The sequence below is a fragment of the Blennius ocellaris genome (assembly GCF_963422515.1).
Source record: "Blennius ocellaris genome assembly, chromosome: 13".
Taxonomy (NCBI): Eukaryota; Metazoa; Chordata; class Actinopteri; order Blenniiformes; family Blenniidae; genus Blennius; species Blennius ocellaris.
Window position 1 is genome coordinate 13,505,223 of NC_137662.1, and position 18,709 is coordinate 13,523,931.

Here is an 18,709-nt window from a genome sequence, read left to right on the forward strand (position 1 = left end):
CATCATCACCATAAAATCAATGCCATCTAATGTTACACAGATTCCAAATGGAGTGCTGATCTCTGACCCCTTACCATTATAAGCACACAGTCATGTCAGTGTAAAGTTACTCTTGGGGAATTGTCACAACCTTCAGCAGGACTTATTCATAGTTTGCTGGCTTCTAACTTCCCTACCTTCACTGCACAGGGATGTGAACAATGAATATGGGTTACCTTGGGTGAATTGTGCTGTGTTTCAGTGGATTCTGCCGATTTTCTTTTTTTTTGTCTGCCCTGAAGCAAACACAAACCGAAGAAGGTGTCTGAATGGTGAATTTTTTTGTATTGATCTAGTGCGGAGCCAAGAAGACATTTAATGGGACTTCCCCTCCCCTGGTTTCAGCCCAGATCCCCCAGATGCTGTCTCAGCCGCTTTCACCGTCAATTGACAGATGTCACTGTCCAGCTGAAAAGGTACAATCAATTCCACTGAACAAAGGCCCCTAATTGAGTAAGTGTAATGTCTATTGTAACTGAATCATGCTGATTTAACTCCATAGGTTCTCAGTTATTTATGGATGCTGCAACATCAGTTAAAAGGCATTTACTGTATGTCAAAATGTATTCTCTTTGGAAGCCAGCCTAATATATTTAAACCTCGACCTTTTAATAAACACATTAATGATAGTTTTAGGCAAATGCATGCACTTCATTTGTTGAAAAAATGGGACCATTTGTGAAACAGCAGACACTAAAATGCAAATTGGGAGTTAAAAACTCAAAGCCTTCTCAGTAAACAGAAAATGATGCAACTCCAAGGTAGTGTCCAATCCCACACACGTTTGTGAGGTCAACATGTTGCCTGCAAGTCAGAGAGAGGCTGTTAAATCACCATTCTGAGCTGCTATACAGATATGGCTCAACAGAAAAGGATTCAAGATATCACAACATGCTGAAACAGTAATATTAATCTACGTTTAAATAACGTTTAAGTCTAGAAAGTAACCGTTCTGTAGTCTTCTGTTAATGAGCACTGTTGCAGTTTCTCTCTTTTTATGTGATGACATGCATCAGTATCTTATTATCTGCTCACATTTCTTCTTAGTATTCATTACATAGAGAAAATGCAGTGGTTAAGTGAACATTAGAGATGAAATATTCTGTGAATCTCTGTGCATTTCTGTTGTTGTCATGTTGAGCATCTATACCACATTTCACTGTGTCATGAATTTTGCCCTTTGTTGCAATAGACCATGTTTTTTTTTGTTCTGAAATGATATACCTCACCTGCTGCCGTTGGTTTCCTTCGTGGCCGGCGCGGCTGGTTTTCCAGGACAGCTGCAAGGTCTAAATGTCAAGAAAGACAGCAAGTCCCTGTAGGGCGAATTTATACTTCATTGTTAGAGGAAGGGCAATACATCTCTCCTCTCTCTGCAAGCAAATGTCTATGCTGTAGTGTCTGGCAAAGTTTCATGTTCTTCAGTCAAGGTCTCGTCAAGATGCTACCGCACAATTACTTTCACAAGGTGACCCCCCCCCCCAAAAAAAAAAAATCTCCCAAGAAGCATGAATTGGGAAATCATAGATTTGTCCAATCACTAGAAAATAAGTGTTGTTAGAAAAAAAGTGAAGGATTGTTTCACTATGACAGCTCAGCAGACAAGGGGATTTTTAAATTGTAAATGCCCACTCTGGGAAAATTGTGGGTGTTGTATCAGATTGAAGACAAGAAAAACATGAAGGCAGGACCAAATATCCGGATGAAAAAAGTGGCATTTTTCCCCAGACAAGTTGCAGTGTCTGGGGGGAACATAGCCTCCTTTTAGCTGTCTGTAAAATGTTCACAAAAAAAACCCCGAAAAAGTAAATGTGTTCAACTTCAGGTTTTTAGATGGATAAAGAGTTAATTGTACCATATGCCTGACTTGACCTCAAGGTTTTACTAATTAAAAACCATCAGAAAACATCTGATTATCATTGGAAAGTTCATAGTGTTGTTAATTTTCTCTCTATTTCTAACCTATTAAATAAATAATTCCAAACTATTTTTGTTCAGCTATTTTAATTATGGCCTCTAGAATGATTTTCATTTTTTTTTAATGCCATGACGTATTTTAATATTTCGATCTAAACTACATTTCATAGTTTGCTGAAAAACTATGAGAAAAAACAAAGAAACCTTTCCATCATATTCTAGTTTATCAGTTCGCTCTACTCACTTACTCGTTCACTCCTAAAAATACATTTTCTTGAAATTAAGCCATTCTTTAAGTTTCCACTCATGTCACATCCTGGTGGTGTGATGTGAATGGATTTTTGTCCGGCGGATCAAAGTTGGGGTTTTAACCTTTCAACTTGCTGTTCTTTCTGTTTGAGCTCATTAACAACAAATTGTGATTTTTACATTATTAACAAGCTCGAGCTTTGCATTAAGCTTGTGGTTTCTCTGAAAAGTTTCTAATTATAAGTATTTGTCATTGTTCATTTAGATATAGCAATTATGTGGATAGGTATGTAAATGTCAGTGCTCACGGCTTAAAGTCTTTCACGCAGCAGTGAACATTGGATTGAATAATGTTATAGTGGGAGGTTACAGCTCTGTTTAAAACAACTTTTTGATACAGCATTTCATTGAAAATTGTGTGTAACAACAAATTGTCCTAATCAGATTTGGTGACGTGTTATAATTGGCCTCTAATGATCCCTAATTGACCGAGCACAGATCAGCTCTCAAGCTATAATAGTGTGTGTGTGTGTGTGTGTGTGTGTGTGTGTGTGTGTGTGTGTGTGTGTGTGTGTGTGTGTGTGTGTGTGTGTGTGTGTGTGTGTGTGTGTGTGTGTGTGCGTGTGTCGCTGTTAGTGATTAATTTCTTGCTCCTAATTAGTATGACAATATTCAGGGAGCAGGCATGCATGATGAAAAAGGTAGCATGTATAAAAAGGGGGGTGTTGTGTGTTGTCAGTGTTACGTTTTCATAAATAGATGTTTATACACAGTAGAGGTAAGGGAGGTGCTGCAGAAAAACAGCTTGTTGCATGCTCTATATTTGTGCAGATTATTAAGCAGTGCCTAAACTCTTCTTCTTCTTCTTCTTCTTCTTCTTCTTCTTCTTCTTCTTCTTCTTAATATGCAGGCCACAACTTGAGCTTTAAGTCATTGACTCATACTGTTAACACCTGAAATCTAATTTCAGGTCTTCAACAAATCAATACCTGGCACCTTTTGTTTACTTAGTGAACAACAAAATTCATAACAAATCCTATTACAGGCTTGAATACTAAATCAATGAGGTTAGATAAAAAAAAAAAGAAAACATGATCAGGGACCTCATCCTCAAGCCTTCTAGGTTGAATTAGCTCATAATGCTTCAGTGCAGAGTAAAGAAAGAACACCATATGACATCTGTGGTTTGTTTATTTAAACGGTAATGCCAGAGCAGTTGCTCCACTTTGTTTGAATAGTGCGCCTCGTTTGCTTAAAATGTATTCCTTTTCAAAGACAGAGGCACCAAGGAGCATTCTCCAACCTCGCCCTCCCCGTGTATTCCTCACCACCTTTTGTCTTGAGAGGTTCAGCTTCTTCATTCCGACCTCATTTCCCTCCTAATCTCCCTGTTCATCTCCTTCATCCCTTATACATGCATAGTGTAATGATTTGTTGAAACTGCTTAACACAAAGTCATTCTCCATGTGGACACATACCATATGGAGTTCAAGGTTATTCTCTCACTCAATAAACGTCAAATAGGAAGGTATTTAACTGACGTGACATGTACTGTTTCATAGCCGCTCTACTCTAAATCTACAGTGGCTGTTTGTAATAATTAGCTCATTTGTAATTTCAATGCACTTCATCCAGATCTGCTGTAGTTTTGGTGACATACTTTATCCAACAAATAACTGCTAAATTTCACCTGGCGCTGGAATGGTGAGAAATACACGGGAAAGTCATGGCCAATTACAAATATTCCCATTACAGTAATCAAGTAGCATTTTTAGGTACTTGTAGTACTCATATTAAAACAAAATATCAGCATTTTGGAGCTCATACCTTTCTTTCAACTGAGGAAATGCCTGCATGATATATACATTTGTTAACAAATAAAATTCCCTCAATGTAAATTTTTATTTGTGTCTTGAATACAGATAATATATTGAGAAAATTGTATTGAATTCCTGGCAATAACAATACTTTGATAACTGAAAAGTTAAAAGCAACTTATATTAAGTATTTTTTTGAAATGTATGTTGTAAGTAGGAGTATGATGTAGAACTACAACATTTTAATACTCTTTCTATCTATGGGGAATTGGGATACCATCCAGCCCTCCCTTCACATTCTGTACTGCCTTATCTGACATTGGAGATAACACTTGGTGACAATGGGCGAAGACAGGATGCATCCTGCAACGACCGCCCGTCTGCCACAGAGCAAACACAAAGAGACAATACAACCACATGCACTCACATTCACAGCTACAAGCAATTTGAAATCGCCAATTAACCTCAAGTGCATGTGTTTTTGGACTGGGAGAGAAAACGAAAGTAAAGTCCCAACTCCCTATAAGGAGACGTCGCTAACCCCGCCACCACTGCGTGGCCCAACAAATAAGATTTGCATACAAAGAGTTGCCACAAAAACTCATTGCTTGAGTCAGTGAACATATTGATATTTCTGAAAAAGATCAGTAGAAACTTGAATAAATAAAATGGCACAGATCATTGAGCCAATGTGTTGTGGGATTTGCAGATGTTAATACGTCTCCACCATCGTGGGAGAAACAGCAGAAGTATTTCACTTTGAGCCATCCAAGCACTATATCAGAAACACTGTTTTGACAGTCTTCGAGTAGTTCCTTCTTTTTTTATTCAGTCTGACCTTGTTGCACATTAATCTGTCTGGTAGATTATGGTAACAGTTCACTCCTGTGAAGGCATATTTAATTCATAATGATTGATCCTGTGACTGTTAAATGGCAGTGAAATTATTCACATTTACTCTGCAGCACACTAACGTGGGGTAACAAAGTCGTGGCTATACCCGACAGGAGAGTAAACTCATGAGACCGTCAATTACCAACGTGAGATCTCCTTCCGCGTGAGATCTAAATGAGTCCGCCTATACTTACTAACAATTTAGCATGACTTTGTAGAGATTAATCAAAGACATCTGGGCTATTTAGAGCATTTAAAACACCCATAATGAGAACCGCAGGCCAATCATTGTGACCTACACAAAGGGGTTTCTTGGGAAAGTGTGTGGGGATTACTTTGGCTGTGTTACTCCACAGAAAGCAGTAACCCGCATTACAGTGAGAGTGTGATGGAGGATTCTACCACAGTGCAAAGGGATTAAACTGCTATGATTAATCCAGGATCCCTCAGGAAATTAAACAGATAAGTAGTAGGTTATAAGAATGCAGCTTACTTGAAAGGAAATCCATTTTCTCTGGCCTTGCACATAAACCCCAGTATTACCAGATTTACAACTCCTGCATGTACATGCAAATGGAAAAAAAAATAATAAAATAAAATAATAACAAAAAAATGACCCATAATTGTGGAATTAAAACTTATTTCTTTTCTGCATTTCCCTTAATTTGTTCTGTAGCATTTCTAACACTCCTGCTATTATGGCTTGTATTTTCACTTATTACTATCTAATTCAATTTATGGTCATTGTATCACCAAAGTGTAATATTACAGCAATTTATTTGAGAAGCATTATTTTTATTATATCCTTTCACTCACCCTGAATTTTGCTTACATGTCAAACCCCTATCATTCCTGTTATTGCGTAATATTAGTGCATCCTTACATTTTCTTTAAAAGCTTTTGTGTCAGTACTTATAAGTCAAGAGGGAAGGTCAAATATTCAGTGTTTGTATTTTATAGGGATTTTATTTGCTCCGTTTGCAGCCTGTTTGCATGTATTTTGTCTCATACAAATGCTTGAGGTGAAACTGCATTTTTATGTTCATTGCTTATTTTGTACAAGCGCTAGATTGGGTGAGTTGTCTAGAATAATGGGGTAGAATAATAGGTTTCTAATCCATTGCATAGAGATCGCATCTCAGTTGTTAAATTTGGCACCATTTTCTTGTTCTGTCTAAGTAAGCCTATTGAGCTCTAATAAACAGGGCGTATAATGAAGATGTTACCATGAATGGGCATTGTCTTTAATTGGATTCTTAGCTTCCAGCAAGTTATGTGTTCATTTACCCGAATAACAATCTACCTTTTCTCTTTTATCAATTATGTGGATAGTTCACCTTTTTTCTGTTTTTCTGTAACTAGTCTTTCCTCTGCACTGCTTGTAAGCTTGCACACGAAGGAGAAACTTTTAATAACTTCCAGGTTTGCTTTATTTTATTTATTTGCATTATTAAAATGTGACACTGTTGTTTAACAAGGTTTGCCCTTTCCAGTTGTTGGAAGACAGTATCCTGACCTGCAGCTGCTGAGCCACTGTGGCAGCATTCGCTTGTTCAACAGCTGCAGGAGCAGTATCGCCGATGAAATGAAATGACAACCCTCCTCATAGCTATTCACTAATGTGCGAATGAGAGACCTTTCACTAAGAGTTCTCTGTGTTGTTTTGGTCTCAGGGGGACACAGGGGAGGTCAGCTCTCCAGGAAACCCAGGACAAAAGGTGGGTCACACACTGATTCCTGAGATTTGCTTTGCCCTTTGAGTTGTGATTAAATCCGTCTCACACAAGTTTAATAAAATTCTGTTTTTGTGTGTGGTTGTTTTGAATGCTGTTTGACTATCACACTGATTTTGTTTGACTGGGCTCCTCATGAATGCAGTGAATAGCAGGAGGTCCTTCGGTTAAGTGATTTATGGAATCTGCCACTGCTTCTCTCTGGGACAATTTTCTGATTGAATCACTGGCTTGCTTTTTGTTGACCTCAACTGAGCAACAGAAGAAAACAAAACTACATCAGAATTAAATTAGACCAAAAAATGTGGGTGCCTGGTTGGGGCAGGGTGAATTGTAGTGCAGCAGCGACGTAACTTCAATTCTTAGCAGCGGCATTTCTGGCTTGGCCGCGTGCCCTAACGGCCACAGTTGGCAGGTGTCCTGGGTGAGGGAGCCAGGAAGGGATCATGTCCTTGTCACAGGCAACTTCTGCGAGATGTTTAGGCTGTCCGTGCAACGAGGGCTCAGCTTTGAGTGTGGACATCAGTTAGCATGCCATTCAGATGACGCCTTCCACCGCTGGGTGAAAAACGGCTGACCTGCATAACTCTTTGTGTATTTGTGGAAACATGTGACTCCGTGCACCCTTCTCCAGCTTTTACTGGAGGTCAGTGAAGACAGACATCTTCACATTAGGAAAAGTGACAGTTTATTTTATCATTATATATTCTTCGTTTGGTTATTCTTATATTCATTATTACCGTTATACTTCTGTTACTCGTAAGTTACTCGTGCATGTGACAAAATCAAGGATTATTGAAAGGCAATTTTTGGTTGCTATGTGAATTATAAAGTACTTCCTCAAATAAAATTGTTGACTATGTGAGCTCTTGAATTCATGTTAATCTCCAGTAGCAGAGGAGCCCTGGTCACTTGCAACAGCTGCTTCCTTTAATGCTGCTCCTCGCGTGTTGTCTGTGACTTTTAAACTGACATTGCCCTATAGTATTATCACATCATGGAAGGAGAGAGGGCATTCTGATTGTTTTCTTAAGGAAAATAAAGAAAACGAATAGAAAGAAAACAAAACATCTGCTTGATATTTTATTGCATTCAGGCAATCGATTGTCAAGTAGATTGTTGTGGAGGCTGTTTATGTATCTGAAGAAAATAGGATTATTCCTGGATGTGGAAGATGGCTTAATCCTGGACCTATATCAATTGAAGACGTTAAGCTCACTATGGGGTGATTTATGTGCTCACGTACCTATGGAATATAGAGTAACACTTAGTGACACAGCTAACTCCATTTGCGCTGTCTTAAATGAGGTTCAGGATCCAACTAATACTGTTTTGTTACACTGCTCTGAACAGGAAAAGTATATTTTTAAGGGCAGTAACAGCAGTTTTGATACAAATGCTAATACACATTACCATGTTTTGCTGTTTTTTTTATAGCTGTGAAGCACCTGTCTTTTTTTGTATTCATTCATCGTTTTATTGTAAGATGAATGTGCGAATGTGAGTTCAATGTATGTGTGAAGGAACAATGATGGGGTTGCATGCTCAGACTTGCTTGATAGCCTTATTGTGAGAACAACACTTTCCAGCAGCTGTTGATATTATAAGCGTAATGATATGGTTGCCCTTGGATGCTGTAATGTGGCAGTTTACTCTGGGTTTTACGGGCCAGCTGAGGTCATTAAACTGTATAGATTACACTTTAACAGCAGAACCAACACACTCCAAGACATTTCACACATTTTTGGCAGAGTGACTGGAAAGCAGTGGCTGGCCAGCTTGAGAAGAAACGGTGATCAGCAGGGTAATTGTGGAAATAAGTCTGTAGCAGCGTGGAATGATGAGAGGAGCTGCTTTGGCATTTCTTCACTAAACTCCTGTTTACTGCTGGAGAAGCGCTGTATTAATCCTGAAATGACTATGTCACACAGTAACAGAAAAAGTCAAGTGTAAGAAATGTTAAAAGTATATACACAGTACCTATGATGTATTATCACCCTTTAAAAAGTGAGCACACCTTGTTAGAACTCTGCGGGTCTCTGAATGTCTGTAGTTTATCCATATGCTGTTTTGTTGCTGCTTCTCATTGTAGTCCTTGAAAACAGTACACTTTAGATCACAAAGCGTCTTGTTATGCTCAATAACTTCAGTAACTTTCAGCTGAATTTATTAAATATATAATTATTGAATCAGATTGTCCGGCTAATTTGCGACCGCAATTGTGCAACATTCACATCATTTGGCATTAGAAGGGGGTTTGATTCAATTGTGCAGCATTAATGATCATTTGAGGAGAAGAAATTCTTATGTTGAAAGTATAGATTGTTTTTGTTTTAATTAAAATATTTCTGGATTTATGCTTACAGCAGTAGATTTTAGCTGGTCATCTAATTGGTGTGAAAAGTTTCTTTCCTGGCCACAATGTGTCTCCTGAATTGTGCTTTAGAGCTTCTGGGTGTAAATAAAAGACAGGTTAAAGAATTAACTTTTTCTTTGCTTTTTTTTCCCTTTGCTTTTTTACTTTCAATCTTGTCAATGCAGGGGGAACTTGGATCAGAAGGGCAAAAGGGAATCGATGGAGTGAAGGTAAGTACCACTATCTCCAGCGGACATATATTCCATACGTAGCACATCAACCAGATCTAGTTTCGTCAGGGAATCAATTCTTATAGGCTTTTCATTTTCTGTGTGATGCCCTGGGGGTAGGAGCGAAGCTGCGTTTTCTGTGTGGCATTTTTCAGGTGCCTGTCATATCTGAAGTGGATCTAAGTGTTCTAGCCTGCAATGTCCTTCTGCAGTGAATTTAATTGATATGTATGCTGCCAGGTTTGGCATACTAATGGACTAAACTAATTTTTCAAATTACTGTGAGCCCTTCCTCTGTCAGTCCAGGTCACACTTTTATTGCATGCTCTTTAATCTGCCCGCAGTGATCAAACTAATGTATCTAGCCTAAACAACAATAAGAAGAACCAACAAATGAGAAAATATAAATGCAGTATGAAAGAATGACAGTTCTGTTCAGATCATACTAATGTTATTTTGGGCCAAAAGGATTTTTTCATTCTTCCTTTTGAAGCATCTTTTTTAAATGGAAATGTGTTTTTTTTTTGTAGTCTGCACACAATGGCAGAATCTCAGCAGAAATCGAAGGTAGCGGTGCAGATGGTCAGTTTAAACTGGCCTAATAAAGGGACTTTCTTTTCATCGCCATCTTCCCCTTGAGTCTGCAAACAGCTGCCACAGAAATCGGCTTCCCTGCAGGCAGTGGGCTTGTGATCTGCCCTCACTCAGAAAGAAAAAAGAGAAAAAGAAGAAGAAAAAAAACCTATTTACTGATATCATCCAGCAGAATTACCTTTGTGTCTTTCATCGCTTTTCAGGCCACATTAAATGGATGTCTGAAAGTGCACTTTTTTTTTCTTCAAAATGAAGATACCACATTGAGAAACAACATAGAACTGAAGGAATTAAAACTCCATTTCTCTATGATTTACATGCATTACACACTTGTTTGTAATACTAGATGACAGCTTCAAAACACAAGTATCCTACTGCTGCTTGCTCTGGAGAAATGATGAAGTAGGTGGATAAACTACAGAAGATCCACTCCAACATGATGGATCTTGAATTTGTTGCTCCCTTACTTTTCTGTCTTATCACCCTCCATCGGTGTGCTTGCATTAGCCCAAGAGGGATACAACAGATAAAAGTAATTGCAAGAGAGCAGTACACCAAATAAAATTCTGGATGAAGGGGGGGAAAGATAAAGAGGGGGGAAGTAGAATTGGCAAGAGACAAAATTGAGCATTAGTTTAGCCCTCCACAAACAGTATGGCTCTCTTTGTTCTACAGTCAGTAACGACTGAGTGTGACTTGATGTCACATGACCATTTGCTAATGAATGGCATGAAGGAGCGCAGGATCACCTAATGGAAAATTAGCTGTGAAAAGACCAGGAAAATTACCTGAGAACACACCAACTCATGTGTTGTCATAATATTTCACACATTATAGAGAACCACTGCCAATGACCCTGATTCTGAGGATCATGTACATTAATTTCTGATTACTACTGTGGCAACGGCAATGAAAAGGGAAAAGTGATACAGGCTGAAAATTGCCCTATTTTGTCACTCAGCGGTTTCAGCCGAGACTCACTAAAATGGACATCGCTGATATATAAACTGAAAACAGCTGGAAGCTTGTTCTCTGGGGAGCAACTGAGACAGTTTCCAACATTTTCCAAGAAAAACACACAGACAACCTTGCACAAACTACCAGTCTACCAGTATTTTTCTCATGAATCCACTTTGCATCAGTCACATTACAATATCCACTGTTGTTAGAACAATCAAAATTAGTTAGGTATTTGCGTACATGTAATTTGTCATCAAATATTTACAGGACTCCGCATGATATTGATTCATGGTCATAGAATTGGCCACTTTTGAAATTAGTGTCAGCAGGGGGTGTCTGAAAAGTGTAGTGAGTCACTACATTGGCAGAATTGGACCAAGGGCCTGCTGAGAGGCCGTCGTGCTCCCCTCCACTCGCTCTGTATGAGGCAGACATCATCGTTAGTGGTGCTCAGTTGGAAAACTTCATAACCAGAAATGAGTTTCTCCATCTCTTGTCGGCATTCTGTCCACGATTAGAAATGTTGAAACTGACAAATCCTTTTCATTCTCTTTAAACCAATGTCAAAATGTTCAATGGAGCCAGTTTGTGCATGAGTCTGCAACGAAAACGTTTATTCCTCAAGAAGTGACTTGTTTTTGATCTCTGTGCATCCCTAGGAGGTCGGGTTTTCTTTGGTCACACGCACTTGGCTCACCACACATACGCTCCAGGGATTTATTATACTATGCCCCACTTCCATCAGTTCTACGATACAACGAAACGTTGAGATATGGTTGCTGTTTATCTGAAGCATGGCTTCCAGCAGGCGTGTCTGTCTTGCATTTCAGACACCCATCAGAGATAATAATGAACAGGTCTGGGACGAGTTCAGTGTAGCTTATCAAAACAACAACTGCAGCAGTTGAATGAAAAGGGAAACAAGAATGGATTCACACATTAGATGTATTTTTTTAATAGTTTCTCAGCAATGTACCTGGTGCCATGAGAGTACTGAGTATTGAGTTTTGTTTTTATTTTCATTATTTGTTGAAAACAGAAACTGTGCTGATCACAGTAATGAGAATGAAGCAGCTCAGTAACGTTATGCTTCATAAAACCAATACAACACCTAATTGACTGTGTACTCTGTAAAGTTGGAGGACATGTCATGTGGCCAATCAGAATTGTTTGTCAGTTACTGTTTTTGTGTTTTGGCCAAAAATGGTGCACCTTTTTTCAAAAAAGGTTCATGGCAAAAAACATAGCGGAATAAGTCATGCTGTAGTGGGGTGTTTTCACGATTAGTCTTTTTCACAGCTGTGCTTTGTCTGATGATTTGTTTTGATATATTTACGTAACCCTTGTATTTGCTTTAGAATAATATGACACTGGACAGGACGCTGAAAAAAAAGGTAGGATTAATAGGTTAAAAGCAGTATTCCCAATGTCTCCACAAATGTGCATGAAGTTGAGCCTCATCAACTAAATAAGCCTGTAATAAGGCTGCCCCTTCTTACTAGTTAATCACTTATAGTAATACGTTCTGAGAGACTGAAATTCCCAAAGACATCGTTTGCACTAACTAGGTAGCAGATGTTGAAGATTACAAAAGTAAATCATGTGAGTATTTGAATATGTAGATCTGGTACTGTGTGTATTTCATCCATCCACCCATCCATCCATCCATTCATTCATCCACCCATCCATCCATCCATCATATTAACATATGTTATCTAATCTAGTGACGACATGGCCAATTTCAACTCAGTTGCTTATATTTGCTAAATAGACATGACATTTTGGCTGAAGTCACTAATTACTCCTCTAAAGATGTATAATTGAACCAAAATGTCTGTAAATTTCAGTTTAAATGATGTTTTCATTCAAAGGGTGAAGTGGAGTGCAGGGTGATAATGAGAGAAAGTTCACTGTTCTGGACTATAAACACACTGGAAGCTGCTTTATGACACACATTTTCAGTTCATATTTGCTATGACCACAAGCTGGACCAAACTCTACTACTCAACCTGTCCTTTCACTGCAATTAGCTCATAATCCGTTTTTAAAGCTAGAGTGTTATTTAAAGCTTGAGTAGACACCTGAGAAGACAGAATTCTATGTATGAGCATGTGATCCGGTATCATTTTGCAGATATGCCTCCTATGAGACAGGAGGAGTGCACACTATGTTATCTTGTGGGTAATTCAAGTTACATTGATGGATACAGGATGTTCAGCTGAAGAGTGAAGTGTAATAGGAAAAAAAAACAGCCCAACGACACCAAAACAACATGCAATCCTCTGCACTGGAGAAGCTCTGATATCGTAGGCTGATATCCTCACACATTGGGTACAATGTTTATGCTAAATTGGTAAAGTGTATCGACTCAAACCGTGTAGTGGCCAGGGTAATAAGCTGCCCTCTGCACTAGTCAATGTCAGTATGATTAGTCCTACACCACACTGTATGTGGTGGTGTATCGCTGAGCAAATGGAAAACCACAAAAGGCATTTCCTGCTGTAACCTCCCTGGCATTTGTAGGCCGGCACTCAAGATATCTATGTTACTTACAGATCCTGTTCCATGGAGCTTTAAACTTCTGTCATTCAACGTAATAACATATAACCCCACAAATAATCAGAATGCCTAACATATGGTCTATACAAATTTAGTTTAGCCTCATCTCAGTGAACAAAAGCTTGTTTACACTGTTTAAATTATGCATTGTTTCTTGAACTTGCAATCGTTGTCAGACAAAGGCATTGACCTACAGCAACTCCGGTTTTTAAAAGGTATAAGTAAACATAATTAGGCTGGATTTGTTCATGCCTAGTACTCCGGCTCTGTTTATTTGCTTGCTTTAGTTGTAGTGTGCTGGGGAGTTGCCAGATTGTCTTGTGGCCCCACCGCTGCTGGAGTGACGAGGCACAGTGGTTGGTGTGTGTAATTAGCAGGCAAGTGTACACAGCTCCCCACAGTGTTCTGACCTCGTGCTGCAGGAACAACTGCTACACAAGCCAGCACCAGCTTATTCTCAGCCGCTTCTCTCTGCTTTATCCTTCCCTGCAAATTCAACAAAGCCCATAGCTCACAACAGACACTAACAATATAACCAGGGCCCCTCTGGTCTGCACCCCCCCTACATGTCATTGTGCACCTGTATTGGACCTGTGGGCTCACGGCTGAGTCCATTAGATAGAAGGGCAGCATCTTAACTAGGCTATAGTGTGCAAGCTATGATAACAGAGAAAAAAAAGACAGGATGTTTCCCTAAAGGGGTCATTAGATGTTTCCTACTTCAGAGAGGGGACCTTTTTGACTATTATGAACATGCACCATAATGGAATTATTTACTGAAGGTCAGTAGAGACTATTTACGGCAGTGTGTTATAGAACAACTTGCACAACAGCACAATTATTGCTGTGATAATGTCGTATGTCATCAGTTCCTATTTTAAGAAGATGCATTGTGTTGGACATATTCTGGGCTTATTTTGTATCATGTATTATAGAGCAACACTCTGCACAATACAATAATTGCTTCAATGGAAACTACATTGGCCAATAATAATTTTCCTATGAGAAGGTTTATACCATCCAAATTAGTTCATTTATTGTAGTTACCGCATTCATATTTCTTAAATACTGGGTTTGCTTTTGTGGATGTGCAGTGTTCATGATATCCTGCCTCATTCAGGCTGTATTTTGATGTAGTGGTTTCCACTTGAGTCTCACAGCAAGGTTTGATTCTGGGTTCAGGGGTCAGGCGTCTGTTTGGAGTTTGCTTTTCTCCCTTTCCATGTGTGGGTTTTTTCATGCACCAGCAAGCCACTGACACATGTGTCAGCTAATTGATGTTTTTAAATTGCTGTTGTATAAGGTAGGCCACACAGTGGTATAATGTTTAGCACTCCCATTTGCATATTCTCGCTGTGCAGACTTATTGCAGGTTTTCTATGGGTAATCTGGCGCAGTCTGGTGTACACAGTCTAAAAGCATGTATTTGATGTTGATTTGGAGTTTAAAAAAGCAGCCTACTGCTTTGTTTGATCTGATTGTTAAATCTTCTTGAACTGTCGACCCGAGTCGATACCTGGAGCTGAGAGGGTGACCTGGTGGCTCCTCACAGAGAGAGCTTCCTAACATTGACACAGATCTAGTCTTTTCCCCTGTGTTCTATAAGCCTGGTCCTGGAGATCCCCTCCATTGTTATGGGTTTTGAATCATTTTGATTCACCTGTCTGAAATGAATTTTTAATAATTTTCTGTATTTAAGCCTTCTGGAAACAGAAATACCAGCTGAGAGAGTGATTTGGGTTAGTTTTACTTACAAGTTTAATGTGAACAGCTAGCAAGCTGTAGAACCTTTAGTACAGTGAAAGCAAGCACCAACTAATCAATTTTTCCAGAGGAAATATGAAAAATCTTGCCATCTTTCAGTTTAATTTAATTAAGTATTTAATTATATTGGCTACCCTGAAGGAGAAACCTAAATGCCTAAAACATGTTTTTTTCCCTTATTAACTTAATTAACAAAATCTATTATTAAAAACAGCATAATTCCCATTGGATGAATTATTTATCTGACATAATCACTTAAAATTTTTTCAACAAGATTTTTGGTATTTCTTTTAACAAACTAATATGTACTGAACACCAACAACTATAATAAATACGTTTAAAAGTCTGAATATGTTCCGAAAAAGCATGCAGTAGATTTCCATTGGGAAATTGAGAGTGTAAAATACAACTAACTCACCAGTGAGGTTTCATTGTGCAGAATTTAATGCAGAACATGCAAGAATCCCAGCATTGTCGCCTTTAAAAGTGAAAGCTTACTTTTAATTGCTTTTGGTTGTTCCCATGTAAGCTCACTGACAGGTCTAGATGTTGTGTAGCCCCACCGTGGCAATCATCTGTACTGTCACTGACAAAACACACTCATCTGAGTAATCACACAATTGTGCCAACATATATCAAAAATACCAACACTTTGAGCCAGAGGGTTTTCCGTCAGTCTCATGTTTGGCAAAAAAAACAAAACTTGTTTTGTTGACTCATGTAATTAGGATATTTGACTGTATAAACATTTTTGTGGCACATAGAATATTCAGACTGTCTGCAAAGCTTGGTTTGACTCTGAAACATGGACAGGCACGATCATTTGATATTTGGTGAGCGAGTGACTTGGGGGCTGACTGAGCACCTGTCTGACCTGCATACCTGATAAGGACATGTTGTGCCACTGGTAAAGCAGCTCAGCACACTGCAGAGCTTTTTCCCCCACTTCTATTATTCAGCCTGCATTCTGGCAGTTTGCTGTCAGCTTTCTTTTTTTTTTGTCTCATGTCGGCAGCTGACAGGAGATGATGCTGATAAAGAAAAGTTATTATGGGACAGAAATATTAAATCATATCTACATTTACGTTAGCATTACTGCTTCTAGGTTTATCTGTGCATTGTATTTAATAGTAAACTGCATTGCACAAAGTGGTTGCTGAAGTGATTTGCACTCTCACCTCACTACGTGAGAATTACCCAATTTGAGTCCTGACTTAAGAGGCCTTTCATTATGAGGTTTACATGTTCTCCCTGTGTATGTTTGGATTTTTTCCATGTTCTTTAGTCTAAAAACTTGCATTTCAGTTTAACTGGTGACATAAAAGAAACTGTCCATGGATGTGAATCTCAATGTGTAACCTGCTTACTCCTGAGTCAGCTCAGATTGACTTGAACTCCCACAATCCAGGGCTGGATTTAAATAAATACATAAGCAACTAACTAACTATGAATGATCACTTGTCAAAAATCACTCATATAATAATATTATATGGAGGGATACATATCACAAAAAAATCACCCCTGAATGTATGTTGCAAGTACATTAAACCTGCAGTTTTCCATTTTATATATTTACTTAGACTAAATTATTGAAAAGCATCAAACATGGTTTTGCCCTCACCAATGTGATAAACCATTTTTTTTGTCCTTTATTTTTCAGCTCTAAATTGACCTGCAACATATAAGGAGGGTTGAATCCAATGTGGCCAACACAAAATGCAGCTTAACCATTACTCAATTTGTGTTTGTGTGAATATGACTTTTGTGGATTTTATGCCTCTACCAAATGCTTAATTACACCACGTGAGTATAACTGGCAGAGACAGAGGCTGTTCTCTTTCCTCAAAGATTCAGTGACTTTGTGGCTGCGATGTGAATAACCAGGTCAGAAGTGTGATAACAATCAGCAAGGCTCCGTGTTAACGACTTGTTAATGGTGCCTTACCAAAGAGTGGGATTAACAAACAGTCCCAGTCGCTCTCCGGCTGAAGGTAACTGGTAAATTAGTGGATTAATCTCCAATATCTTGTGTCCTTGGATAAGCATTTATTATTGTATTGCGGTGTAATCTTCTTTTGATTGTCAATGTGACAGACGCCTCATGAAGAGAAATTGTAATCAGTTTACCAACCAACACAACTTGCGGCCTTTCTGTCTCAGCAGTACTTGTGGGTGAAAAGGTTGAAATACCTCTCAATCTCTGTCTCCTGGTAATAAATCAGTACACCATAAAGGTATATCAGTCATTTCAACATTTGTGTTTTTCAAATAAAAAATGTGTTCTGATGTGATGGTTGAAATAGGTTCAAATGTCCCTCCAAATGAGCATAAGGCTGTGGGTAAGTACAAAACACCAGCCTAATGGTTTGCTTTTCCAAAAAGGGAAAAAAGGGATCACGATAACAAGAACATTTGTTTATATTATGTGACCAATCTCATCATCATAATGAAATGAGCCAGGCTTATTACGGAAATGGAGGCAAAATTCATTGATAAATCAAATGCTCTTCTGTAACTGACAGTCTAAAGTTGTTTATGTCCTTGCCGGGCCTTGTGCTCAGATGCTCCTCAATCCCCGCTGCAGCTCTCATAATACCGAAAAGGCAAATATACTTCTGCATCCCTTTGTGTCAGATTGCCCTAGAAAAGTAGTTAGGCTGTTGATTTAAATAAAGAACAGGGCTCACATACAGCTATGGGACTTCTGCCCTATTATGGACTCTGTGTGTGTGTGTGTGGGGGGGGGGGGGGGGGGGGGGGGGGGGGGGGGGGGGGGGGCTGAAGGACTGTATATGTCGATATAATCTGGTAAAAACGGGATGGAGTAATTTCACTATTTGTACAATTTTATATCACTGATGCTAGTGTTGCCAGCGAGGCATTTGTTGTTATTTTTTTACCAGGGTCTCAACAAATGGTATTTTCTGAATGGCAACTGTTTAAGATGAAGCCGGGAATGCAGGGAACAGGCAATGAATTAGTCAGGTCTAATCATTTTAACCCATTTCTCCAGTCCCTCCTGCAGCCAACCTGTTTCAAAGAGTTGGTGCTACTGGCCCAAATGTGTCACACCTAACAAGGCTCGCTGCAAATTTAGCCTGTCGATACTTGTCAAGCCTCATTTATCAGCTATCGCTCTTGATCTGAGTTGTCCTTCTAACTTTCACATTTCAGCACCGAGAGGCTTGACTTTGCCCTTAGCATATTTAGTTCAATCCTACCCCCAGGTGAAAAAAGCTGTGACAACTGCTGTCCTTGCTCCACCTAAAGTGCAAAGGGGGGGGGGGGGGGGGGGGTTGGAGGGTAAATACGGTGTAACCAACTGATTGGGAATCTCTCTGCAGGATTTCGCTGCACTCAGTGTTTCATGGTGATTGACATTATCTGCTCTTTTCTCATTGACCCGTTGTGACAGGCATGAGAATCTCACACCTGCATGTGAGACTTGTCTGCAGTGTGTCAAACAACTACTGACATACAGTAACACATGTAGGGGTTTTTTTCCCCCCTCATATCTATTATTCTCGCTGAAAGGAAATATACATCACACCTAAAGTTGACCGAAGGTTTGTTGGTACCAAAGGAACCTAAGTGAGT

General features: G+C 39.1%; 1 protein-coding gene across 3 annotated transcripts in view; it reads left to right on the forward strand.

Moving 5' to 3' along the window:
* LOC308138517 (uncharacterized protein) overlaps window positions 1-18,709 on the forward strand; it is a 109,331-nt gene that overhangs the window by 11,188 nt on the left and 79,434 nt on the right. For all 3 annotated transcript variants that reach the window (XM_080507659.1, XM_080507660.1, XM_080507661.1), the window contains exons 8-10: window positions 336-455; window positions 6,590-6,634; window positions 9,191-9,235. In XM_080507659.1, coding sequence (XP_080363785.1) covers window positions 336-455; window positions 6,590-6,634; window positions 9,191-9,235 — 210 coding nt within the window. The remainder of the gene's footprint in view (window positions 1-335; window positions 456-6,589; window positions 6,635-9,190; window positions 9,236-18,709) is intronic.